This window comes from Fukomys damarensis, unplaced genomic scaffold (genome assembly GCF_012274545.1).
Source record: "Fukomys damarensis isolate Sample0158 unplaced genomic scaffold, DMR_v1.0_HiC HiC_scaffold_9, whole genome shotgun sequence".
Lineage (NCBI taxonomy): Eukaryota > Metazoa > Chordata > Mammalia > Rodentia > Bathyergidae > Fukomys > Fukomys damarensis.
The window spans coordinates 41,255,293-41,282,808 of NW_022900921.1; the positions used below are offsets into that span (position 1 = coordinate 41,255,293).

At 47.9% G+C, this 27,516-nt stretch overlaps 1 protein-coding gene across 1 annotated transcript; it reads right to left on the reverse strand.

The window, feature by feature from the left end:
• Positions 1-19: 19 nt before the first annotated feature.
• On the reverse strand, positions 20-27,347 carry Snrnp200 (small nuclear ribonucleoprotein U5 subunit 200). The gene is made up of 45 exons (XM_010638142.1): positions 27,217-27,347; positions 26,561-26,724; positions 24,730-24,901; positions 23,706-23,898; positions 23,099-23,154; positions 21,558-21,656; positions 20,816-20,968; positions 20,612-20,711; positions 20,297-20,433; positions 19,480-19,563; positions 19,214-19,387; positions 18,779-18,916; positions 18,387-18,542; positions 17,620-17,790; positions 16,014-16,207; positions 15,648-15,771; positions 14,236-14,385; positions 13,884-13,994; positions 12,834-12,965; positions 12,494-12,682; positions 11,988-12,185; positions 11,463-11,615; positions 11,274-11,354; positions 10,880-10,963; positions 10,106-10,212; positions 9,661-9,779; positions 9,142-9,296; positions 8,865-9,054; positions 8,540-8,713; positions 7,336-7,496; positions 6,600-6,827; positions 6,174-6,365; positions 5,914-6,092; positions 5,628-5,779; positions 4,620-4,728; positions 3,837-3,945; positions 3,299-3,488; positions 3,041-3,205; positions 2,739-2,860; positions 2,417-2,560; positions 2,152-2,328; positions 1,736-1,896; positions 1,561-1,642; positions 532-624; positions 20-436 (listed from the first exon to the last, which is right to left on the reverse strand). Exons 1-45 carry the CDS (start codon positions 27,259-27,261, stop codon positions 293-295), a joined length of 6,411 nt encoding a protein of 2,136 aa, XP_010636444.1. The 5' UTR covers positions 27,262-27,347; the 3' UTR covers positions 20-292.
• Between the last annotated feature and the right edge of the window lie 169 nt (positions 27,348-27,516).

A 27,516-nucleotide genomic window follows, 5' to 3' on the forward strand; every position in this document is an offset into this window, starting at 1 on the left:
ATCACCACAAGGACAAATGTTTCCTCCAAGTTGCCATTTATTAGAATGAATGACAAAAAGAACTACGAAAGCCTGACTAAAGATGCTACACACAGCTTAACATCTACCAGGGGCTGTGCACCTTGGACCAGGGCTTGCACTGCAAAGGGAAAATGGACAGGAGCAGCCTGTCCCAACAGCCCCAACGTCCAGGTCTCAGGCCAACAGATGTGGTCCTAACCAGTGTCCCTTTGCTGCACCCATTCCCAATTGAGGACCAACCCTCTTCTAGCCAAGCATCGATGCCTGGGACTCAATCAGAATCACTGTCTGTTTCAGCTTCTTTCACATCCACGCTGAATTTGTACTCCTGGTCACAGCCCATGTATGCGTCACTCATGAAGTACAGGGTGTAATTGTGAGCACCGGTGGCAGGAGCCACGAAGTCCAGCTTCACCTGGAGACAGCAGGAACGAGTTAGGGCAGCTTGGGCCAGGGGACACACTACCACCCTGCCCACCTTGGGACAGCCTCAGGGCCAGTGACACTCACCTTGGCCTTCTGCTGCAAGGTCAGCCGCTTGATGGAGATGAGGCTGTTGGACTTGGCATCTCCAATCACAACCCACCAGCCCTCTTCACGTTTCTACAGTGGCCAAAGACAAAAATATTTCAGCATATAAAGCCCAAAAGCCATGGGCAACAGTGAGAGTGGTTACAAAAGTAAGACAACAAAGATCAGGAAGTTTCCCAAAGTTCCTCCCAGAAACAATTTGGTACAGTTAGATCCTAAAATTGTCAAAGGTGTCTCAATGGATTTCATCTAGGATGATGAACTCAACTTGTTTTTTGTGGCTCATTTCCTTATCCCAAGGTCCCTTGTCATTCAGTGCCTGCCACCACAGAGCTAACCTTTGGGGCCCACCTAAGTACAAGGCATACATGCCAGAGGAGAAAATCTGAACATTGACAGGAGTTTGCAGCAGAGAACCCAAGTGCACTGTGGAGGCCTCTAAAATCCTGCCCATTGAGAAGCCCCCTCTGCCACTGTCACAATGCCCATGTGTCCCAGTTTAACACACTCTTTAGACCCCACAGAACCTGTTTATAGCACTGAACATGAAGTTAGAGATTTGATTTCTGCTGCCAACCTGCAATGATTCTCCATATAAAGCAGATCCGATTTTTTTTTCTGGTGACAAAAAAAATTATTTTTGTCACCACAAAAAAAAAATCACCAAACCAGAAGCTCAGTAAAGTGTGCCTGACCAAGGAGACAGGACAGACACCAACTAGAAAAGCCCAAGTGTCCTGAAGCTGATTCAAGACACACACACTGTAACAGTCAGCCATCTGACCAACATGACTCAGTGATGTTTCTAACAATGACCAGGCATTTAAATTACCTAAAAATAAGCAAAAGAGAAAAAAATAGCCCATGGCCCAAGGCTTATTCTCAGCCTCTGAGTTCATCGTGACTCTCAAATTCCCTCCTACCATGGGAAATGTACCATATAGCAAAAACCTAGCCAGAGGATGGGCCCCAGGTGGACCCCTGGGAAAGCCAAGTTCCAGCATGTACCTGAGGGAAGAGAGGAGCAATGACAGGGCCTGTGACCTCCTCCTCTCGCTCCAGCTGCACCAGCACCACAACCGGCCCACCGCTGCGAGGAAGCAGGACAGCATGTGAGTGATGTGCCACCCATGCTCTGCACAGCTGCACACTGTGCCTGGCAGGCGCTAGCCTCCCTGCTCACCTTCGGATGCTGTCCTTATCAACCACTTCATAGGACAGTTCAATGTTGGGGTATCTGTTGCAGAAGCGGGCCACGTCCGCGATCTGGCTGTCTGTGAGCTGAAGCAGTGCATTTCGTTCCTCATCCTCCATCTCCATAATGTCAAAGACGCTCTCCACTCCCTGCAGGGGGCATGCAGAGCTCAGGGAGAGGATACCAGCAAGTGACCGGGCTTCAAAGGGCTAATGTCTAGCAAGTGACTCCAAAAGGGCTAACCCACTATCAGGCCAACTTACAAAAGGCAGCTCCAAGAAGTCTATAGCCCACACCCAGCAATCTGTCAGCCTCTCATTATGGAACCTGCAGCACCCCCAGGACCCCTATCCAGGTCCAGGACACTCAGTTCTCAGGCAGCACCCAAGGCCCACCCATCTTACCTTGTCTGTGCAGCGTTTGATATGCTCTGAGGTGAAATGCGGCAGCTGCTTCAGGTAGGAGTCCTTGGACCACATGGCCTGAGTGACCATCTGGGCCAGCTCCATGGCTGCCAGTGCAGGGCTGAGCCAGCCGTTGCTAGAGAGCACGTCTACACAGGCCTGAATGAGCCGGATTGCCTGCATGGGGCAAAGGAAAGTATGCGGGTTGGACCAAGCCCTCCCAGGCTGCCTCTGACTTACTGCGTCCCCACTCACCCTGCCCTACCTTGCTGAGGATCTCCTCCGTGTCTGACTGCAGCTCGGCACTCAGCTGCATGCGGGACAGATGAGCCTGCAGCAGCAGGTTGGTCTTTACATGCGGATCGTTGAACTTTGGGTTATTCATCTTGTGGGGGACCTTCTGAGCCAACTATAGGGGAGGAAAAGCTGGTGATGTTCAGGGAACCCTGCCTGATACCAACATGGCCCTAGCTCCTCAGGGGTAGGGAGGTATACAAATGTATGAGGGTGGAGCCCTGGGAGTGTTGGTGGCAGCATGCATGTGCCCTGGGCACTGGGGCCAAGGTCCCACTCCAGGAACACCTCACCTGGCGCAGAAGGTTGTCCTCGTGGTGCCGGATGGGAATGTTCTCGTACTCTGCTGCATTGGAGATAATCTCGATGAGCCCTCGTACCTTGGTCTTAGCATTCAGTGACATGCTGAAGAGCTCTGCACAATAAGAAGGGTTAGCTGCCAGGGCTGCTCTGTGCTCCCCTGACACCATCCTGCTGACACATGGGGGCAAGTGTGGCCCTATCGTGTCATGCCAATGGGCTTCGGACACAAGAACAGGCTCCTCACAGGGAGGCAGGCAGACGGATCAGCCCCGCGCCAAGTGCTGGAGCTCACCAATGGTAGTGTAGTTGATATAATAGTAGGCAGCAATCATGCCCAGGTTCAGAGGTGCCACGTCCATCTCATCCTCAATGCTGATGCACTTGGACTGCTCCAGATCACTCAGTGTCTGCTCCACCAGCTCTGACAAGTGGTCAGACAAGTGACGATGGGAGATGCCTATCAGGATGAGAGGCAGGTAGGTGCATCAGGGAGACACCTGGCCAGGGCAGCGAGCACCACCAGGGACCCCCAGCTCCCAAGCCCACTGACCCTGCAGGTTGTAGTAATTGGGGTTCTGTGTCATCCGGCGGTACAGAAAGGTCCAGGTGAGGTAGTCCACAGCATCCTGCTTGTTCTCGATGGTCTTGGTGACAATCTCAGCATTGAAGTGGTCATGCATACAGTGGTCCAGGTGAGATTCTACTGGCAATGGCTCATATAAAAACTTTTTAAAGAAATCCTGTGAATGGGGGGGGGAAGATAGAAATAAAAAAAAAAATCAAAGACAATATGTTGCAAAAGGACAAATTAAAATCAAGTGAAAATAAGCAGAATTTGATAAATCCTAAAAGGTTTTTGAAAGGCATCAAAAAAGACTGAGGAAGTTAGGTGTGATGGCGCACACCTTTAATCCCAGCACTGGGGAGGCTGAGGTAGGAGGAGAGGATTGTCATGAGTACAACGCCAACCTGAGCTACATAGTGAGTTCAAGGCGAGTCTGAACTACACAGCGAGGCCCAGTCTCACACAAAAAAGACTGAGGAATCTATTAAGGCTCAGGATGTCTGTCACATACATCTAAACTGACCTTTTTGGAGCCCTGACACATGATGACGCAGCGTCCCTCATCATCCTGCAGTGGGCGGTTGGCATGGCCCACCATCTGCAGTACATCGTAGATGGGGTAATCAACATAGCTGGAGATGGAAAAGGAGGAAAAGGTATGTTAAGGACAGCATACTCAGATACCCAAGGGAAAAGAGATGCCAAGATGAGCACACCATGTCAGGTTACAGCAACGCTGTTACAAACACCTTTTACTTACTACCTACACATCAAGGTAGTTTTCAAGGGAAAGGGTCATGGATTTGTTGCTCAAGGCTCTTGAACCAAAGCTATGAACCCACCTGAGGCCAAGAGAGAAGTGACTTCCTAAAAGAGCAAATTTGCAGGCCAAGCTTTGCAAAAAGAGTTGTGTTTGACAAGCTGTCATCTAACTTTGTAAAGCCAAACCAAGAAGCAGGTTCAGAAATTAAAACGAACCCAAATTCATGTCTAACTACTCTGCATTTTGGGGGAAAACTAGGTTTAGCTATTCAGGCTGAAAAAGACTGAACTTTACTTCACATTTGTCATTACACAGTGACCCTAACTCGCTTTTCCTAGTCTGTAAAACAAACAGGTTAATGACTCAATCACTGACATTTTCTCTGGTTCTCAGCTCCTGTGTGCAACCTGTTGAAATGTGGGGGTGTGCCCAGGTCCTGAAGGAAATTCAGACCTGGCCACAGTAGAATCCCGCTGTTTTGCTGCCCTTCCTTCACTCACAGATGGGGAGGGGCCATGTTATGACAGTGCTGCCAACACTCACGCATGGATCTTGCCATTGTAGTACTGGGTGTCCATGATGATCACCAGGTGGGCAGCCACATTCATGCCCCAGCAGAGACTCCGAGAAGCCACCACCACCTGGATGGCCCCTGGGCAGCAGAAAGGAGAAGAGGAGGACTGAGGGGGTGCTCTCTCCCCAATGAGATAGGTTATGGCTTCTGTGGGCAGCCAGTGGGAATCCTGTGCTATGCTTGGCAATTCAGAACAATGCAGGCTGGGAACAGGACTCCAGGACGAAGGGCAGCATGTCTACTACATGCTGTGGCTGCCTGGCTCTGGGACTCTCCTGCCCAGGGAGAGTAAGGTCTGCACTGCCCCAGACTGGTGCTGACAGAAGGGCTAACACCAACCCAGCCACCACCAGCTGCTACCACATGGCCACAAAACTGAGCTCACTGTGACCATGCACCACGCCCAGCAGTCTCAAATCGAGGGGTAGGGATGGCGATTCTGGAGGAGCATCTACACTCAGCCTTCCCCAAACAGCATCAGAATGGTTAGCAATATGGGAAATGCCGCAGGTCACCAAGGGACACATTGCAATGGGCCACCCTGAGGGAAATCAAAGCTTTACTACAAACTACATGCCTATGAGCTAACCACCTCAGGGAGTCTGGCCAAACAGTCCTAGACTTTTTTTTTTTTGAGACAGGTCTCACTATACAGCCCAGGATGATCTCAACATCATGATAATCCACCTGCCTCAGCCTCCCAAGGGCGTACACCACCATCCCCAGTTTAAGAAAACCAGATTCTGAAACAGCATCAGCCTGTGTGCCTGCCTGTTCTCTCACCTGCTAGTTAGGCTAACGTCCATCCACTTACATCCTGACAATGGGAGAGGGGGGTGGTCAGACAAAGTAACAAAGTGGTGCTAACCAACCGTGACAATGACTGATTCGATGTAGAGAAAGGTCACTCTGTCCAAAGGGCTAACACACACAACCTGGTGATGGCCCTGGACTCTGCTCCAGTGTGGGGGTCTTACCCGAGCTGAAGAGCTGCTCCACCAGGCGCCGCTCTATGGGGCTGAGCCCCTCATGCAGGTAGCCCACACCGTTCAGCAGTGTCTCCTTGAGCGTGCTGTCACTCAGCTTCTCCAGGTACGGGATCAGATCCTTCTCAGTGCAGTGCAGAAATCTGGTAGCAGAAGCACAGGCTCAACTTCGGGTCATGAGCCCTTGCCCAACACAGCTCTCTTGGTTCATCAGTGGGATGTCCTTCACCTCACTCTGACCTGACTCCTTGCCCCACCCCAGAAGCCAGGCCCCCACCTCTGCCGCTGGATGTCGGCTGCACAAGTGGTGAGGATGTCAATGGCAGTGAGGCGGGTCTGCTTGCGAGATGGGACGAAAACAATGACGGGCTTCTTGGGCGAGTGCTTGGTGATGGCATGGTACACAGGCTTGGCCATGGACAGCAGGCGTGTCTGCGTGTGGCTGATGTTGAAGCCCTGGGACAAGGGAGATGCCAAGGTTGCCAGTCTGGTTGCCTGCACCTCAGCTTGCACAGAGCCGGGGAGAGCAGGCCCTACCTGGATGTGCAGTTCCAAAGGCACCGGGCGCACGTTAGGGTGGAAGTTGAAGGTGGAGGTGGCACTGCAGCCCAACCAGTGGGCCACATCCTTGGCATTGGACAGCGAGGAGCTGAGGGCCACAATGCGGATGGGCCGCTCGATCTGGGAGGAGATGTAGCGCATCCGGGAGCAGATCACCTCTAAGACAGGCTGTGAAGAAGTCAGGTGTCACTCTGGCTCAGTCCCCAGCCTCCACCTGACCCGCCCCTTTGTCAACTGCCCAGCAGCCTTGAAAGATGACAGTTCTTCCTTCCAATTGTTGTTCCACATGCCCCAAGCACTCAGCCCCCACCGAGACAATACTGCTTTCAGGAGTTCCACTGAAAGCCACACGCCATCCTGCTGAGCAAGACAGTACCCTCAGTACCACCAGGACCCTTGTACCCCATTCTCGCCCCCGATGAGGTGGACCTCATCCACCACAAAGAGGTTGATGTTCTGGACATTCTTGCGCTGCTTCCACCGCCGTGAGAGGATGTCCCACTTCTCGGGTGTACTGATGATGATGTTGCCCTTGCCCAGGAGCTTCAGGTCCGTGCTGGTCTCACCCGTCAGGAGCACCACCTTCTTGCTGAGCCGGTCCTGGAACTTCTCGTACCAATCCATGTACACCTGGCAGGAACCGAGTGGGGTTAAGGACAGCAGGCCAACCAGGTGTCTGTCACTTGTTACGAGAAAAACTGAGAAGCCAGAGACCTGCTGCCCTGCAGGTCTCATGCTTTTATTCTTTTTGAGACAACGTTTCTGTATTGCATAGGCTGGTGCCAAATATGCCTGTGACCAAGTGATCCTTCCACATCAGCCTTCCAAGGAGCTAAGACCACAGGTGTCTCTCACCATGCCCAGCTTACATCACTTCCTAATTCCACAACAGCCTTTAAAGAAAAGCTCTTCTGCAAACTGAAAATGTCAGAGTTTAGAAAACAATCTGGCTAGGTGCAGTCATGTACACCTGTAATCCCAGCAGTCAGAAGGCTGAGGCAGGAGGCTCACCACTATTTGAGGATAGCCTGGACTGCACAGGGAGGGCCTGTCTCAAAACAATAACAAAAACCCTTAATCTGGAATTGCAAATGAAACCGCTTCTGGGGAGACCCACCAACCACAGCATGTCTCACACCTGCTCTGCTAGGGCCTCCATGGGAGTGATATAGACACAGCGCCCCTCTGAGTTCTGCAGCAGCATCCGGAGGATGGCAAACTCCGCGCATATGGTCTTCCCACTACCCGTGGGGGCGCCCACAAACACGTTGTCATCGCTGTTGTACACCGTGTTGAACACTAGAAGCCAAGAGGAACAGCGAGGTCAGGGAGGGGATAGGCTGTGGGGACCCCACAAGGTACAGAGCCAAGCACTATGAGGTGCAGACAGCAGGGCAGGGGCCAGGGCATGTGGACTGCTGAGCCCTGCACCTCACCTTCTCCTCCCATGGAACAGGGGAGGGGAGGGGAGGGGGTGGGATCCACACAGGTCCTCTGGAGGTTTGTGGGGGCAACAATACAAGCCAAGAACAGAGACCAGAGTGCACAGCAAGACCCACTCCTTCAGCACTTGTCTGTTTTTGAAAATACTTTAATAGAGACAGTGAGAGCCCAAGCCCTGACTTCAAGACTGTTAAAATCCAAGTTCTGCTGTTGACTAGCTGGTTTAATTGAGTACCTCTCTATGCCTCAGTTTCCTCAGTATAAAATCGAACACTATCTGGGCATGGTGGCATACGTCTGCAATCTCAGTGAGGAGGATCACAAGTTTGGGCCCAGTCTGGGCAACTTAGCAAGACTGTCTCAAAATAAATGAATGAATGAGTCTGTGGATGTAGCTCAGGGGCCCTGGGTTCATCCCCAGTACTGCAAGAGGGGAGGGTGCTGACGGTAGTGTCTCAATAGCAACCCCATCAAAGGAGTGGTAGTACGAATATGGGAGGAGTAAGAGGGGAAGTTGGAGCTGTACTCAGCCAAGTACTCCGAGCACAGTTCCTGTTGTCAGCAGCTGCTGTTTACAACACCAGTGGGGAGAGGCCTCCATCAATGGCACACACTCCAGTGCAATCCTGGCACTCAGAAGCAGGGGACAGGCACCTGAAGCCTGAGAAAGAGCCATACACCATGAAGGTCTTGTTCTCCTGGCCTTAGGGAGAGCTGCTGGGCAGCCAAGCAAACCTAACAGGAAGCAACAACTTCTGAGAGAAAAAACATCCTGGGGACACAGGTGGGCTGATGAGCTCTAGGCCCAACAAGTACCTGAGGGCCCCCTTCCTGCTTGCTGAGGAATGTTCCTGTGTCCAGAGAACCTGCAAAGGCCTCCAAGGAAGCCAAGCACCCACCTTGAGTCTGGATAGGATTGAAGAAAGGGAATTTATCTTGGTAAAGGCTCTCAAAGGCGCTGTTCCTCAGTGCAGACACAGGCAAGGGCTGTAGGTCCAGCAGCTCGGTGGGAGGTGGGTATTTCTCTGGGAGAATCAGGTGGCGGAAGGAGACAGGCAGCTGCGTCTCACAAGCTGTCAGGAAAGAAACAAGAGAAGGAAGCACTCCTTAAAGAGTGCTGGAAAACAAGCCAAGCAGCACCTGTATCTCCCTTTACACAGGCACACACAGACAGGAACAGGAAGCCCTCCCTTGTCCCAGGGGACCCTGAGAAGAGACACTCACAGAGCCAGCGGTCGGACACCACTCGGATGAAGTACTGAGGGGGCAGTGGCTCAAAGACAGGTACAAAGAAAGTAATGAGGTGCTCATCCTGGGCGTACTTGGCCTTGAGCAGAAAGTACTCATGGTGCAGGATCACCTCACTGTCCACATCCTCCACCAGAATCCAGAAGGCCTCAGAGGAGCCATGCACCTGCCAACCAAGCACATGGGAGAGGAATGTGAGCTGGTGTGGCACTCAGCACCTCTGACCAGCGCCGGCTGCCCAGCACCCTCAGACCTTCTCGTCCCACTGGAAATCTGGTGTGATGGTAAGCTCCACCTTCAGGGTGGATCGCGTGATAGGCTGCAGGTGAACCGACAATTCCAGCTTGGGGAACAGGTGGACATACTTATGGATGGTCTTCCCCATCTTTGGCATTCGGATGAGTTCCCCTAGGAGGAAACGAAGGTGTGCAGGTGCACATGAGGACTGGGTCACCATGGGAAAGGAGCAGAATCCACACCCCAGGCAGGTCCTTCCCTGTGTCCCAGCAGAGCCCTGAAGAAGCCTGCACATCAGTGGGACATGTGAGATGACTGACACAGGCCACTGGTGCATAAGGCCCAGGATACTTGGGCTGTGGGACACACACACACACACACACACACCTATCATTATGATTTCTTCCCTGTGTCCCAGCAGAGCCCTGAAGAAGCCTGCACATCAGTGGGACATGTGAGATGACTGACACAGGCCACTGGTGCATAAGGCCCAGGATACTTGGGCTGTGGGACACACACACACACACACACACACCTATCTCATTATGATTCAGGTCATACAGACGTTCAAAGGGGAAGTTTTTCTTTTCAATCTTCTTCACTACCTCCTCAGGGAGTTTGCGGAACTGGCGCAGGGGACACATGGACTGCCACCTGTCAGGAGACATTTTTGGTCCTTTCTGTGACACTGCAATGAACTGCCTTCATCACGGCTTCCAACAGGCCAGCCATAATCACAAGAGACAAGGTCATGAAAGGAAGCACTGGAAGCCATGCTGGCAGCGAGGCCAGGGAGCCCATGAGTGGCCACCCCTCCCCATCTAAGTGCCACCTGAGGGCCTGTTCAGCTGTCACCTGGGTTTCAAATCATATTTCAGGCAGCAAAACTGGAGGTCAGATGCACCAGGAGGCTTTCCTATCACACCCATAGTACGGGGACCCAATTTACAGTGACAAGGCCCTGCTCACTGGGCCCTTACATGCGCTTGTCAATCATCTTGCAGAGGTTCAGGGTCTTGTCTGTGAGCTGTGCCCAACCTCGATTCAGGACAATTTCGAAGATTGCACGCATCAACCGGCCAGCCGACTGGGGAAAGATGAAGCATCTGCTGTGAAGTTTCCACCACTCCAGGTTTGTCTACACCGAGTTTAATCACCCCAAGCCCTGATGCAACCACCCTTAGCAACTCAAAGACAAAGTCCTTTCTGCTATCAGTCCTTTCTCCAGCCCTTACAGGTGGAAGCAAACAGGAGCTTAAAAAAACCCTTTGCCATTTCTGGATTTGCGAGCTCTGTAGGCATCATTGGAAGTCGCTTCTCTGGTCCAGCAACCTCCCAGTCTCTCTTGAGGGCCTACAGAGCCCCCAGCTTCCCTTTTTATTTTAGTACCAGGGATTGAACTCAGTACCATGTGCTTGCCAGGCAAGCATGGCACCACTAAGCTACATTCCCTGGCCCCAAAAACATTTTTTTTCCCAGTATTGTGGATCGAACTCACAACCTTGCACTTGTGAGGCAGGCGCAGTGCCACTGAGCTAAGTCCTTCGAACCCTCAGCATCCCTTAGGCCCACCCTTCCCACATGCTAAGGAATCCTGCAGCACAGTGACTGAAGCGCACAGGCACCAAGTACCAGAAACCCAATCTTACTAGCTCACTAGTGTTGTGCCTCCTTTGTCCAGGACACACACAGAACACCAGGGACTAGAATTGTTATGACCTGGCTCAAAGTCCCAAGTACCTCTGTGCCCTTACCTGTGTAACATACACCATGTCAGCCATCAGTGCAAAGCCCTCCAATTTCAACTGTGAGATGAAGGCTTGGAGAAGAACGTTGATCTGAAATTAGAAGCAAGTTCAGCGTGAAGGAGGCCCATGGACACTCATGCCACTAAGATATTCCACAGCTCTTCACAGACATTATTCCATATGAAAGATCAAGTGAGAAGAGTACAAAAAGTGGAGGAGCTAGGTATGGGGTGCAGCTCAGGAGTACAGTGCAGCATGCTAGTGTGCAAGGCCCTGCATTTAATCCCTAGCATACTGCCCTCAGAGTAGAAGAATGTGCAGGTTATCAAGCAAGAACCCAGGATTAAGGTTCACCTTTTGGATGATTATAAACTCCTGAGCTAAGAGGAAAGGGGATCACCTTGGCACTGGGCTCCTCAATGCTCTCCTTCACAGGAATGGGCACCCTCTCCAGCAACTTCTGCAGCTCCAGCTTCTCTTCCTGCCACAAGGGAAGACAGGTCAGAGTGAGCCAAGCAGCCAAGGGAAGAAGCCATATGGCAGCCTGGCAGTCGGCACTAACTCCCATCCTGGCAAGGTATTCAGGCACCTCTCTCACGGTGATGTTCTTGAACTCTGAGGACAGCGAGAAAACTCGGAAAAGCTCAATCTCACTGAGGGTGGGCTTCAGCAGCTGGTTGTAAGTCTGTACTGTATCATTGGTGATGTAGTAATGGCTGGCGATACGGCCCAGTTCTGTCACCTAGAGAAAAGGAAGACTCCATGCAATGCTGGCCCTAATAAGCTCCAACCTCTAACTTGCATGGGTTACTGTCCTAACAGGACAAGCACTGCACAGTACAAGGGACTCAGCACATCCAGTAAAGTGGCAGGATGAACTAAATGCCCTATAGAGATCTAAGGTCCACACACCGAGAACATCTGCACTACTCACATTACAAAGAAGGAAAGGCCAGTTTAGCAGTTCAGAAGCTCACAGGCCACAGGGCAATCCCTAGTCTAAGCAGCAGGGGGTGAGACAGGCAGTACTCAGTCAAGGCCACAGGGCAGTGTGAAATGCCTCACTGGGCTTGACATCTTTGCTGAGACATCCAAAAGCCCTCACATCACCCACCTGGAAGTTGCCTGTCTTCTTATCGTACTTGACCAAATTGTTCTTGTCCAGCATTAAGGCAGCAGTGTGAACCAGATCTAGTCGGCGCTGGTCCAGCAATGGATCTCCCTTGAGGTCATCGTGAGAGATGCCATAGAGGGTCGGGGACCGGAGCATCCGGATATATAGGTAGGCATAGCCCAGCCAATTCACCGCATCCTACGAGAGGTTCTTGGATGTGAAAGTGCCAATGTCCATACAAAGCTCCCATGGAGGGCTTAAAAATTAATTCCCAACTACAAGGGTATATATATGTGTGTGTGTATATATATCGCACCATTTCCTGAGTGCTTTTCATATTTCATTAATAGGACAGTCCTTCCAAACAGCTTGCAAACAAACAGGAGTGAAGGACCCTAATACTGCTGACCTATGGCACCTCAATGTGAACCATCCCACCCCTGCAACCTCAGTCCCTCATGGTGTCAGGGGAAGGCACAAAATGCCAAGGCAAAGCCCTTCTCTACCTTTGCGTTCTGGACATTGCCCAGCACAATCTCTGCATTGAGCATGTCGGGTAGCTTTGACACCATCTGGCTCTCAATAGGCAGCTGCTGGTTGAGGAGGGACAGGTAGTACTGTAGCTCCCCATGTGATGTGATGAGTATGCCTTCGCCCTTGGTGTCATATTGCGGTCGGCCAGCACGGCCCAGCATCTAAGTCACAGACAGCAACCAAGAGCTGTAGATGGTAGCAGGAGAGCTTCCACACTATAGAACTCAGCCTTTAACCTGGGATCTTCCCAGGATCCTTGCCCTGTAGGTATAGGTCACCCACATGCTGGGAATAAATTCAAAGTCTCAGTACCTGCAGGATGTCCAGCGCTCCCAATTCTGTCCAGCGCCCCTTCTCTGGACTGTACACCTGGGTACCTTTGATGATGACTGTGTGGGCAGGGAGGTTCACACCCCAGGCCAGAGTTGCTGTGGAAACTAAAACCTATGGAGGCAAAGCAAAGGTACTGAGGAAAACACATCGCCACCAGAAGGCACACACCTGACTTCTCAGAAGTTGTAGTGGAAAGAGTGTGGCAACTGGACTCGGGAATGAGATGTATGTCTCAGTATTTATCAATGTGACCCCAGAATGAGGAAAGGGTCCCCCAAATTCTTCATCTGTTCAGAATTAACATTCCAATGTTCCAGAGACACCTAAGAATCAAAAGTACAGACCTTGGGCCAGGGATTTAGCTCAGTGGTTCTGTGGACTGCCTTGCAGGGGCAAGGACCCGAATTCAATCCCCGGTACCAAAAAAAAAAAAAAATACAGACCTACATTAATAATCCAACTTAGGCCGGGGATTTAGCTCAGCGGTTCGGTGGCCTGCCTTGCAAGCACAAGGACCTGAGTTCAATCGCCGGTACCAAAAAAATAAATAAAATAATCCAATTTAAGCCAGGAGTGATGGTGCACACCTGTAATCCCAGCCCTCAGGAGGCTGAGGGAGGAGGATCGCTGTGAGTTCGAGACCAGCCTGGGCTACACAGTGAGTTCCAGGTCAGTCTCAACTATATAGTGAGACCCTGTCACCAAAAAAAAAAAAAAAAAAAAAAAAATCCAACTTAAATTTCCAAGTTGGCTATCCTGAAGCAGGGAAAAAATGAGGCCCTGACCTCAGGGTACTAGAATTAGAGGACTCACCAAAGTGCATGCTTTGTCGCCCCTCAGACACTTTCCTAACCTCACTCATCTTCCCTCCTGTGCTGTGTGGAGACTGGAAGAGCTGTATTTACTACATCCACCACAGCTCTCTGACCTCAGCTAGTGGTGTCAGGAACACACCTTTGGCACCGCTATTAAAATTTCAGGGTTTCTAAGCTTGTAGCACCTGCTCCGTTGAGCTCTGCCCACCCTCACCTGAATATGTTTATCAGCAAAGAGATCCTCCACCAGTGTCCGGTCAACTCTGGTCATGCCTGCATGATGAATAGCGAAGCCATAAGGAAGCAGATCCTTCAGCTCTAGGTTCTGAGAACAAAGACCAGGGCACAGAGTGAGCCTTCTCTTGGGACCCTCAGAGATGAAGGCAATCTCCCATGGAGCCCTGCCTCTCACTCATGCCCAGAGCCACATCCATGGCGACCACCTGTGATGTATGGGAAACAGCAGCACCCTGGTGCACACAGTTCTCAAAGAACTGTCCATGGCCTGATTGGTAACACAGACTAGTCACCAAGGAGGAATAAGAAAATGCGTAGCATCCTCTCACCTTGCACTGATCCGCTTCCGTCCGAAGAACCTCTGTGGAGGCTGAGCCTTCTCTCAGAAACAGACCCAGACTGTCTTTCTCCAGGCACATGTCCCGGATGGCCCTAGCTGTCTTCCCAGTCTCCTTCCTAGAGTGGACGAACACCAGCACCTAAGAAGAACCCACAGTTGACCAGAGTGAACAGCTCTGGCAGCCTCTCTCGCAGCCACAGGCACCAGCAGAAGGAGAGGCTGCACCATTATAACTAGAAGCCACGGTCACAGAAAAAGAAGCAATGCTAAGAACCCGTGCTGGCCTGGAACACGCCCCAACAGGGCCTGCAAGACCCAAGAGAAGGAGTCCACCAAGGACAAGACTCAGTCCCACAGCTGAGAAATGAAACCAACCCTAAGACCCTACAGTGAGGAGGAAGTATATTAGGAATGCAAATTCAAGGGTCTCAAACAAGAAATGTGTTCAGGGCCCTCAAAGAGTCCAAGCCACATGAAGATAACTGCAAAAAAACAGCTAACATAGTACATTGCTTATTAAAAGAATACAGAAAGTCTGAGATCAGTATCATGTTGTAGGAAATAAAAGTCCTCCTAGCATCTGTGCCAAGACCTATCTCTTCCTTTTTATCAGACAAAAATAAATGCATACCTTGATGCTTTTCCTTAACTTAGTTAACACTGCTAAACTATGTTGAACAGAAAAATCTGTATCATGCTAACTTCCTAGTAAAACACCTTCTTTCACTAGTTTTTAATCTTTATTTTTACTATTTTGTACTTTAGATATAAGATGCCCTGTTATGTTTTCTGTAAGGACCCTTGATAGTATGGAAGACTGAATTCTCAGGCCCACGGATTTCTTTTCCAGGAGTTTTAAAACCACCTGAACATAGCTGGGCATGGTGGCATGCCTGTAATCCCAGCACTCAGAGGAGGCTGAGGGAGGAGGATCGCTGTGAGTTTGAGACCAGCCTGGGCTACACAGTGAGTTCCAGGTCAGTCTCAACTACATAGTGAGACCCTGTCTCAAAAAAAAAATACAACACCTGAACATCATAATTAATGGCTACAAGATGACTGTGATTATCCATTTCATCCAGGCTGTGTTAGCAGCCAGCTATTATCAGGAAATCAGCCCATTTCTAAGTTGGGCAATTTATGAGTACTACGTTGTTCATAATATTCCCTGGTTATCCCTTTTCTAGCTTTTTGCAGGACCTCACACACACTAAGCACGTGATCTACTGAGGTACTTTCCCAGCCCCTTGAATCACCTCATTAATGGCAGGTTCTGTAGTAACCCATTTATTTCATACCAGATACTGGTGTCTGTGTGCTATCTTCTCTTGTCAGTCATGCCTGATTACCAGTAAGTCACAAAATGAATAAAACGGGTTCAAAAGCAGACCATGAACACACCTGATTTTTTCCAGCATGTTCCATGATTTTCTCATAGACAATTTCATTCATGATCTGGAAACGCTTGATAGCTTTTTTCTCTGTGATGCCCACATACGTCTGTTCCAGAGGCACTGGGCGGAAGCTAGAAGTTCAACAGTTCAACACATGAGGCTTCTGGCAAGAAGCAGTGCAGGAACAAAGAGTAGTTTCCATCGTTCTGGGAGCACAATTCCTCTTTTTGGATTTATACATAGAAACCCAAAGGTCCTTCTAAATCTCAACGCAGCAGTGCTCTTCGGAAAAGGGTAAGGACACCAGTTACAACAGCTTTATTTCCCTCAGTCTCTTTCTTGCACTATTGGGCATCCCAGTCTTTTACTGTACCTGTTGTCGAAGTAGAAGAGGCCCTTGGCAGGGTCAACACGCAGAAAGGTGGCCACATCTTCATAGTTGGGGAGTGTGGCACTGAGGCCAATGAGTCGGACGTCTTCTTGGGTCATCTCAATGTTTCGAATGGCTCTGGCCACCAAAGCTTCTAAGACGGGACCTCTGTCATCATGGAGAAGATGGATCTCATCCTAAAGAATGGGAGGACAGCAAATTACTTCTAGGACCAGAACACACACAGCCCATTTTCCTGGTACTCATCCTGTTTTATATCTGTAACCTGAGACAACTAAAAAAGACAAGGGAGGAATCTCAAGCCAAAGAGACCCAAAGAATGAAGACAGCATTGCATGGAAATAGCACACTGTGAGTTGCTTTGCTTACAACATTCTATGCATTTGAGACAGGGTCTTACTATGCAGTTCAGGTTGCCCTCAAACTCATGGCAATCCTCCTGCTTCAGCCATCCAAATGCTGAGATTACAGGTGTGCCACCATGCCCAAGTGCTTACAGCACTTTAGACATGAAATATGAAAGTAGTTCACAGGGTTTACAGCAGTGCCAGTAACTTGAGCTCGGCCAGCAGGATGTAGCAAGCTTGTGAACATGCATGCTGCAGTCAAAGGTGTGGGGCAGGCCCAGGGATTCGGCTCTCCTAACATGCTCCTATTCTAGGCCACTGCTCATTAAGAATGAGTAGGAAGGCTCTAAAGCAGGGTTAGCAAACTTTTCCTTAAAGAGCCAGGCAACATTTTAGGCTTGAGGTCATGTTTTAGGCTTGTAGTCCGGTACGCATATTTAGCTCTGCCACTGCAGCACAAAAACAATCATAAACAATACATAAGCGAATAGGCATAGCTGTGTTCCTGTAAAACAAAAACCAGTAGCCACAGACTGCCAATGCCTGCTCTAGAAATTGCCACCACGCTCTCATGCTCCAGATACCCCAAAGAAATGACACTTGGTGTGGTGGTGATGCCTGCAATCCTAGCACTGGGAAGGCTGAGGTAGGAGGATTCTGAGTTTGATGCCAGCCTAGGACACATTGTGAGTTCAAGGCCAGCGCAGAGTACAGACTCTTTCAAAAAACCAAACCCAACAAAAAAAGCCAAAAAAAAAAAAAAACATTCAAACTGGAAGTCCTCCTTTCTGTGTGCATGATGGAATGCAAGGTCCAATGCTTCTGAGAACTGATCACCTATTTATTTTTTGTTGCTGATTTTTGAGTCAAGGTCTGTCTCACTATGTAGTTCAGGCTGGCCTTGAACTTGCAGTGATCTTCCTGCCTCAGCCTCCAAAATGCTGGGATTACAGGCACTATACCTGGCTTGATCACCAATTTGTAAAGCACTTCAATATTCTGGGAGAATACATTTTTTCCTTGGTCTGTTTACACTGACTTCAAAACATCTCAGATATAAAAAAAATGCTACGAGGAGTGAAGCAAACACCATGCACTGACTGGAACATTTGTCTATAGAAAGATTCTTAATTAAGGGGAACATGAAAGCTGACAGACGCTGTCGTGAAGAAATATTCATCATGAAACCCATATCCCACCCAGTCCAGCAGTACACCCATCCCACAGTGCTCCCCACTCACCAGGATGACGAGCCGCACCAGCTGGGTGTAGGTGCGCTCGCCGCCTTTGCGGGTGATGATGTCCCACTTCTCTGGGGTGCAGACGATGATCTGCGTAGCGCTGATCTCCTCCTTGCACAGCTGGTGGTCCCCAGTCAGCTCAGCAACGGTGATACCGTAAGTAGCCAGGCGCTGAGGGGAAGAGGCTTATGAGGCAAGAACTCCAGGGGCAGGTTGCAGCTCAGGGCACAGTTCACAGCCAGAGTGCCTAACACCCTGAGCTGCATTGTGGTAGGAGGGATAAAAAAGACAGCAGGCTTGAAGGGGACTGGACAGCATACTTCCTGCAGGTTCCAGGAGCAGGGAAGCATGAGGTAAATCAAACCAAATGAACACATACTCCTGAAAGAAATCCAGGTTTTGCTCAGACAAATGAAGCAAAATGTGTCTGAGAGGAACCTATGTACATAAGAGCAGGATATGGAAACATACAAATAACAAGACCCAGGCCACCAACTCCAAGTTCACCATCAATCATGGCCACGTGACTCGCAGTCCATAAACGCCTCAAATGCAGATAATCACTATGACAGAAATGACATCAACCCTTGTACATAAGAGTTCAAGGCATGCCTGCTTCAGAAACTCCCTGTTAGGGGTCCAGATCCACCTTGGAAAGGGGGAAAACGGCCCAGGAGGCACTCACAGAAGCAGCAACAAGCCAAGGCTGCTTTCAGTGCTTCCACAGTAGCAGCCAGAAGCTTCCAAAGCAAATTCCTCAGCCTTACCTTTCCAAAACTGCCCACCATCTCCTGCACCAAGGAGCGCATGGGAGCAATGTAGATGATCTTGAAGTCATCCACATTGATGGTGCCGTCCATGTTTATGTGCTTCCCTATCTCTCGAAGCATGCACATCAAGGCCACGTTGGTCTTCCCAGCACCCTGAGAGAGAGGTCAGAGACAGGTGGCCTGTTCACCTGGTTATGTTCACTGCCCTAGCTTCACAGGCTTGTCTCTACAACAAAAAATAATGGCATGTCCTGGGCATGTAACATGTCCTCCATCAAAGAATGAATAACTGGGGGCTACAGGTTAAAATTAAAAACAATCTTTCAGCCAAAAGACTAGGCCACATTCCACCAAAAAACAACCAAAAAGGCAGACAGAACAGCACTTACAGTAGGAGCACACAGGAGCAGGTTCTCATCTGTCTCCAGTGCAGCATGGTAGAGTTTACTCTGGATTCGGTTTAGTGTTTTGAAGCCCTCAAATCCAGCCTGGGCATACTTTGGCAGCTTCTCTACTGGAAGCAGTTGCTAGAAAAGAAATGCCACACGCATCATACTGACAGCATTCTTCAGCACACTGTCTTTTTCTGTGGGAATGTTAGGATTTCATTTCCTAGCAGTCTTCCCCCACCCCACCCCCAGCTCTCCACGAAAGGCCCATCCAAAGGCAGCAATATTGTTCAAAATCAGAACAGGAAAATTCTGAAGCTGTCCTGTTTCTGGAATAAACTATCCATGAGACAAAGCTATGCTTTGGTCAATGGTTGAAATCAAAGAGGAAGGGAGATGAACTGAGTGGAGAAATGAGACAAACAATTCACTCACTTCTTCCGAGCCGAAGGGCTTGGGCTTCAGAGCAGGCACATGAACCTCCTCATAGCCCTTACGCTGGCGACGGAAGGAGCCATCGGGAAGCTGACAGCGTTTGTTGGCCATGAAGTGACTCCCCTGGGTGAAAACCAGGTCCTCTAAGTCTAGAACCTGCCGTGGAGCCAGTGCCTGGGAACACGGAAAACAACCATACGTAGGAAGTGAGCCTGCAAGAAATGATCCTCCTTTCCTCCCAGCACGGGAAATGACCTGGTACCCACCTCTCCACCTTGGTCCAGATCCATGGTTTCCAGATCTGTGTCCATTCGGGACTGACGAACTCGCTCTCTCCGGGACCTTTCCTCCTGCAGAGGAAAGGACAGAAGGCACAACACTCCATCACTGTCTTGGGTTCTTATCCTTTTCAGTTCTTAGCTGCCTTAGACAAACAGATACTGACTAATGAGTCATCAAGCACAAAGACTACACTTTACATTCAAACACCTGCCACACAAACACAAGGACCACCACAAAGAGCAAAGGAAACAAACATCATTAGAAGGAAAATGTACCACCATCTGCGCCTCACAAATGCAAGGACTCGAGTTTGATCCCCAGTACAGAAAAAAAAAAGAAAATGCACAGGACAGGGATGTCAGAAGTAGAAGTTCCACAGATCAGCATCAAGGGCTGGGCTCAGGCCAGGGATTTAGCTCAGTGGTACAGCACCTGCCTTGCAAGCACAAGGTCCTGAGTTTAAGCCTTGGTGCCAAAAAAAGGTGGGGGGCTGGGCTGTCCCAAAGGGATATGAAGCATCCTGTCCCTCCATTAAATGCCGTATTTTTCCTGTGAAGACAGGCCCCAGAGTGCTGAAGGGTATGAAGACAGTCCTTGAACCCCACCAATGCAATGAGCTGCTTCTAATCTATACCCATTAACATCCCCAGACTTCAGAAAAATGCTTTACTATTTCAATTTCTACTCTCAGAAATTTAGCTTTATGCTGCACTCTTCTAGCCAAGATCCCTTCTCTGAAGTAAAGAAAGGAAACACTTTAGCTGAGGAATAAGATGAGAAACCACCTCAGCCCCTCCTTACTCGGATAAGATCCTCCTTCTCAGTCTCATGGAGCTGGTAGAGGAATTTGGACAGCTCTGGATCGGCTTCCATTTTTCCCATGATCCTTTCCTTTTCAGCTTCACTCTGAGCGCTGGCCAGCAAGGTACAATATAAAACTGTCAAGGACAAGAAGAAGAAAAGGAAGGGGAACACGTGATGAGATAGTCTTGGAGTAGGGAGAAAAATAATGAAGGGCTGAAGCCATCATGGTGATGCTGTCCTGTCCCACTTGTATGTGCATGCGTGCGTACATGTGTACACCCACACAGCAGGAAGAGCACCCCACACACTTACTCATCATCCGGTGCTGCCTTAGCACTTTAATGAAATCAAATGTGTTGAAACCCAGGAGCAGAACCAGCTGGTTTTCACATTCCCGGTCATCACTGGCCGTCTGGAGAGAGAAGTTAATGCCACCATTATGGATACAGCCACCTGCTGCTTCCAACACTGTCCCCGTTTGCTGAAGTGCACTGAAGAGAAATATCTTGACCATACCTTCAAGATCTCCAACACCTCATCTGCCTTCTTCTGCGAGACTATGGCATCATCATAAAAACGACTGAGCTGCCGCTGTAACCAGAATGCATCAATATCGCGAGGGTGCAAATCCTTCTTCTTGGAACTCATCAGCTCACCGGAGGCTACAAGCTGAAAGGTAAGCAACACTTAGCTCACCAGGTCCTCTGTGCTTCAACAGCTTTCACATCTACCTGCAACACAGCCACCTGCCATTTCACGGTCTGCTTTCTTCTGAGGCATTTCCAAAGAGAAAGAAGTCTGCTACATTGAGTTCCAAAGAACAAATGAGAGAAATGAGAAAAGCAAGTCTGATTTTATCAATATGTTTTTGGGATGACTACAACTGAAAATATCAGGACGCTAATGTGGTTGGGCACAGTGGTGCACACCTGTAATTCCAGCTAGTTAGGATGCTGAGGTAGGATTTCAAATCAAATACAAAACCATTCCAGGCAAGTTAGTAAGACTTGTCTCAAAAATAAAATTAAAAGGGCTGGGGATGGATATAGCTCAGTGGGCAAGCACTTGCTTGGCACAACAAGAAATATCCTGAGCTTGATCTCTAGCACGGAAAAAAAAAAAAAAAAAAAAAAGCTAATTTGTTGCTCACCCTATCAAAATATGGCTCAGTAATTTTTAAGAGAACACAGACATAAGGAAGAAGTATTATACCCAGAAATAACCTGGCCTTGCAGCAATGGGAAAGTCTTATACTTACATTAGCAGACAGGGTGCAGCGTACGACAGCCTCATCCCCTTCCATGTCATCATCAGATGCCTCTTCTCGAACCTCCCCATACACATCTTCATCACCTTCCTGTGGAAACAGCCCCCACCTCAGCCACAATCCAGAACTAATCTGTGTTGCCACAGAACTTCTCCTCTGTCATCCTAAATGAGCTCAAGTTAGAGCAAAAGCTTTGGGGCAAAGCCATCAGCTTATTAGAACCAGGCTCAGGGTACAGTGAACTGGGCAACCTGCAAGGATTCATCAGATGCACCTGTTTTCATTTAGCTTCTCACCTTAGCTGGCACAATGGCCACCACCTGGACCAGAGTCTCTCTCTAAACATATATAGTACTTGCACACAAGCCTTGCAGGCTAACAGGAGACAGAACTGTATGAAACCATGTGTGGAAAAGCAGATGGTGATCCAGAAATGCAAAGGCTGCACCTGACTTGCTCACCACTGTATCCACTCAACATCACACAAGCACTCAGAATACCATCAGGTTCACTTCTTATGTGAGCTTCTATGAGCAACTTTTCTATTGGTTTGTTGCTATTTAAAACCATAAAATCCAAATAAGGGAGAGGAAAAAAAATATGAGAAACTGAAAAAATGGAAATAAAGTGTTTGTAAATGGGGAGGGGAGAAGGGGGTGAAGGGAGGGCAGGGAAAAGGGGAAAAAAATGAGAATCAAGACCTATTATGTAAAGGTACAGAATTCCAATGATGAATGTAACTGTATTGTATACCTGGATTTACCAATAAACTCAATAAAAAGAAAAAATAAATAAAAAAATAAAATAAAACCGTAAAATCCAAGTAATTATACTGTAGGGAAGCTTAATTGTATACCTGGATTTACCAATAAACTCAATAAAAAGAAATAAAAAATAAAAAAATAAAATAAAACCGTAAAATCCAAGTAATTATACTGTAGGGGGAAGCTTAATAGTCACCTCTCTCAGTCACCCAGTTTTACGGAAAAAGAAAGCAAGACAAAATGACCCACCCAAGATCCAGGAACAAAAGTGCCCCACCCACTCCTATTTAGTTAATAATCTAGGAATTCTGATTACACAGTAAACAATGACCTCAATGACTGCTTCAACTGTTAACTTAATCAATTAGGTACACACCATGTTCATGTTCTTCAGCAAATGTGCTTTCTTCTGAAACTAATAGTGGCAGACAGTAAGAAATTAGAAATTATTGCAATAAAATGTTAAAATGCTGTCAAACATGGTGTGATTCATCTTCAGTCAACTACATACTGTACTTTTTATCTTATGTTTTTCTTTTTGCTGATCTACTTGCTTTAAGTTATGTTAGTTTAAATTTACTTCAGAAAATCTAAAGATAATCCTATAATTTTTTAGCCAGATAACACTAAATTCCTAAGTCTGACATGCATAAAACACCATTAAATTTATCTAGCATATGCAAGGGAACTTCTTTCCTCTAGAAGGAGCCCTGTCACCTTAACAGTTTAAAACTGAGAAAGATGGGCTCCATCCACTTTACTGCTCACCTCCTCATCAGATTCAAACTGCACATTCACCCCGTAGGTCTCATCGATGTTGTCATCTGAGATGAAGAATTAGAAAGAGGGCAGTGGATGGTAAGTGATACAAGACACTGATACTGATACAGGAGCCCATTTCCTCCCTATTCACCCAATTTGCTTCTCCCCAGGACAGAACCAAAGTCTAAAGACACATAACCGACATGACAAAGCCACTTGTGTAGCCTAGGTGTTCTCCAATCTGCCAGCCCTGGTCTGGGTTCAGCCCTGTTCTGCTGACTCAATCCCAGGCTCTGCCCAAATTCTCTCCCATATGCTACACAACAGAAGACATCAGTAAGAAATCAGTGTGGGACTCTAGGGATTCTGTTGTCCATCAGTCACAGCTCTTCAAAAAACACAAAATAGGTTATGGAAACTGAAATTCAGATTTTTTTGGTGGGTACAGGGGATCGAACTCGGGTCCTTGCACTTGCGAGGCAGGAGGTGGAATGACTGAGCTAAATCCCCAGCCCTGAAATTCAGATTTTTTAACATATGATTCTAGAAGACACAAATTTTGTGATCAAAACAAAAACTAGTTAATATAATCAGACACAAAGAGCTCAGTTACCCATATTTTGGATTTCCTTGTCTCCACCATAGTCTGTGATCTTTTTGCCCAAGTTCACTAGCACATGGTATCTGGTATCATCTGTCTGACCCAGCAGCAGGTCAATCTCTTTTCGCCTTTCCTTGTCTCGCAGCTTTTCATTCTTCAGGACAGCCAGAACTTCATCAGCTGCCCCACAAAGGATATCACGTGGCTGGTGACAAAACATTCAGAACAATGGCCAGAAAATCAACAACCAGCTCTATGTGATGGCAATGCATAATGGGCTACACCTCTTCTGACTGCAGCATCCCTCTGACCACTTTCATTAATGCTGATAAAAAATGCCACCCAGAGTGATACAACTGAAGGGAAACTCATTTTTAAAAGATAAGGACTGGGGATGTACCTCAATGGTAGATTATGTGTTTGGCAAGCATAAGAACCTGATTCAATCCTCAGCATGAAAGAAAAAAATCAGGTGGTTTTTGAAGCAGGACACAGCATCTGCAACAGTTTGCTTTATGTCTCCAGATTGAAGAGGTATTTAGCAGTCTCCTCCTATCTAGCCACATTTTTGGTAATTCTTTCTGCACATTTTCTCAAGCACCCATGGTGGCAGAGCATCTCTGAGACACATATGGACTCTCAATGTAATCATGTGTGAATGAAGGATAAAAGCAAATTTGGAGACAGACTACCTGGATTCATATTCTGACAAATACAACCCCTGACTTGGGAGAATTACTTATCCTGCGCCTCACATCTGTCTTATATAAAATGGGAAATGCCTATTAATAGCACCCAATCATGGAGTTAACGTGAACTTCCACATAAACTAAGTATTCAGTAAAATCCAGACAAGGTTCTCTTGGTGTCTCCCAACTGTGATTCCTTCCCTTTTCTTTTTCTATTTTTAATTTTGGTTTTTTATTAGTACATGTTGCAGTAATTGTTGACTACATTTGTTGTGGGTAATATGTATATAAACATTTTAATTTTTTTATGTCCCCACCCTTACCCCACCACAAACAGCTGGCCTCACCTGATCCCCCAGAGCAGCCTGGATGAAGCTGAGCAGCACCTCATAGGTCTCCCGGGTCTCCTTCGTTTTGGGCTTGTAGATGATGCCTACCATCTCATCAATGCCCTCTGATAGCAGAGTGTAACCCTTCATCTTGTTGATGTCGTGTCGGTCCTCATCTCGCTTCCTTCGCCTGATAAGTCACAGTATTATGCTAAATGAGAAACCTGTTTTTGCTGAGGCAAGGCAAGATCAAGCCTACACCCCTTTCCTTCTCAGCCTCACTGTACACAGCTAATATGTGGAAACTATACAGAAATCTGTACTCCCCCATGATTCATACTTGGCCTTAATCACTTACAGGATCTTTTTTTGGCGGGAGGGAGCGGTTCCAGGGGGTCAAACTCAGGACCTTGTACTTGCAAGGCAAACATGGTGCCACCAAGCTAAATACTTGGCCCTACAGGATCATTTTTCAGGACACACTGACAGAAACAAAATCCTGTCAGTCTCTCACTAAATGTACCAAATGTTAAATTGTGATATGCTCCCATTTAATTTTTCTTTTTCTTTTTCTTTTTTTTGTTACCAGGGATTGAACTCAGGTCCTTATGCTTGTGAGGCAGGCAGCTGCACCACTGAGCTAAATCTCCAGCCCTGCTCCCATTTAATTTTCTTTCTTTCTTTTTTTTTTAATGGTACAGGGGATCAAACTTTGGCTTTATGCACTTCCAAGGCAGGCGGCGGAACCCCTGAGCCAAATCCCCAGCCCTGCTCCCATTTACTTTTAAAAGACAATCCTTTGCGGGGCGTGGTGGCGCACGCCTGTAATCCCAGCACTTGGGAGGCTGAGGCAGGAGGATCCCTGTTAGTTCAAGACCAGCCTGGGCTACATAGAGAGTTCCAGGTCAGTCTCAACTACATAGTGAGACCCTGTCTCAAAAAAAAACAGAAGAAAACAAACAAAGAAAAATTTTAAAAGACAATCCTTTATACGTTGTAGACAAGTTTATACAATAGGATTTTGACTAGTTTTTCACTTCTCAGACAGATGTATTATCTTCTTCTGGCCAGAGAAACTAAAGCTTCACTACAAGCTCTCCTGACTCCCAACACATAACAAAACTAGAAAAGAAGCTATATTCTACAAAATGGAGGGCTGATGATGCATTAACTCCTTTCAGATATAACTACTTAATTTTATCTGGGGCTAGGAATTTTTTGAGACTTCATTGCAGGAGATGGGAGAAGACACAGCTGTTCATGATCAAAAAGATAATGGTGAGATGAAGTTCAACAATTACTTAAGTTTTGAAAAATATCTCCCAAGAAAGAAGAAAAAGAGAACAAAAACAACAAAAGGCCAGGATTTAGCTCAGTGGTGCCACCACTTGCCTTGCAAGCACAAGGTCCCAAGTTCCATCCCCAGTACCAAACAACAACAAAAAAAGTCTTTCAAACTGTGGCTGCTTGAGTTAGCTTGTAACAATAAACCAACAGGAAGTTCACAAGAGTAGATGCAAGGGTAGTGCTGGGAAGTTGTTAATGGAGAGGGGATTACTGAGACAAGGAACAGTAACAGTCCTAAAAATATATGGAAGAAAATTAAGCTCTGACTATGGATCAGAAACATGTATATCAGAAAAAGTACTATTAAGTTAATTTCCACTTTCGATGCTCTTGTTAAAATTAAAAGAATCTTTAAACTATGGTGTTCTGCTAAATTTTAGGTAAACTTTATTGTTGTTTTAAGGCCCCCAGTGTCTTATCGGCCACCATGCATTTCAACAAAAAAGCTGAAGGACAGATGAACTTTGGGTTTGAAGAAAACACAGTAAACCTTGGCACCTACTTGGCTCTTCTTTCCTCTTGCATCTGTGGTTTGGTCCGTTGGGCCTTATCTCCCATTCGAGTGCCCTCCAGCTTCCCAACCAGTGACAGCACCTCTCCTGTGGGTTCATCCCGGCGGGTGCGGTCAATGAGAGATCGGTCAGCTTGGAGCACAAGATTCGAGTTCTGTAAAAACCATACATCATGGGAGCTTCATCATGTGTAAAACAAATTCCTACATCACACTGACAATAGATGAAAGAATTCTTGCAACTAAATGATAACCATCACTGATGAGAATAAAAAAATTTAAGACATAGCATTATATAACGCTGTGGATGAACATAGAGCTGAGTCCCAGGGGCTGTCGAATGAGTTGAGTAACTCTTGCTCCTAACAGTGCCCATAACCCACACTTGGAAAAGTGTGGCGCGCGGATACGTAATAAGTGAAAGGAGGCGGGTTTGGCGCCGAAAGAGAGCTCTTAGCCTGTTCCACCTTCCCCAAACTCCAGGGAGGTTATTCCGTCGTCATGTAATCGCACTTTCGCCCGCATCCGATTTTCCCTTTGCTTTTCTGGCTCTCTTGGAGGCCTTCACACTGAAACCCGTTTGCACAGCCTTCCGACCCCGCACCGTACTCCTTCGCCGGGAGTCCTCCCCCTGAGATCACACGCACCGCTTTGTACTCGTATTGCAGGCTACGAGCAGTCACATCCGCCATGGCTGCGGCTGCCTGGAGCCCTTACAGCCCTACTCCACACCGCACGCTGCGAATCACCGAAGCAAACGGTCCAGCCAAATTGGAAAGACGCATAAAAAAAAAAAAAAAAAAAAAAAAAAAAAAAAAAAGAACGACGCTTCCGCTTCCGGGTCGAGATAGAAAAGGCGGGTTTCCGGTGAACGCGCGCCACTCTTCTGTGGCCTTAGGGTTGAAGGGGCGGGGGTTAGGTGTACTGCGCACAGGGTGACACACGCT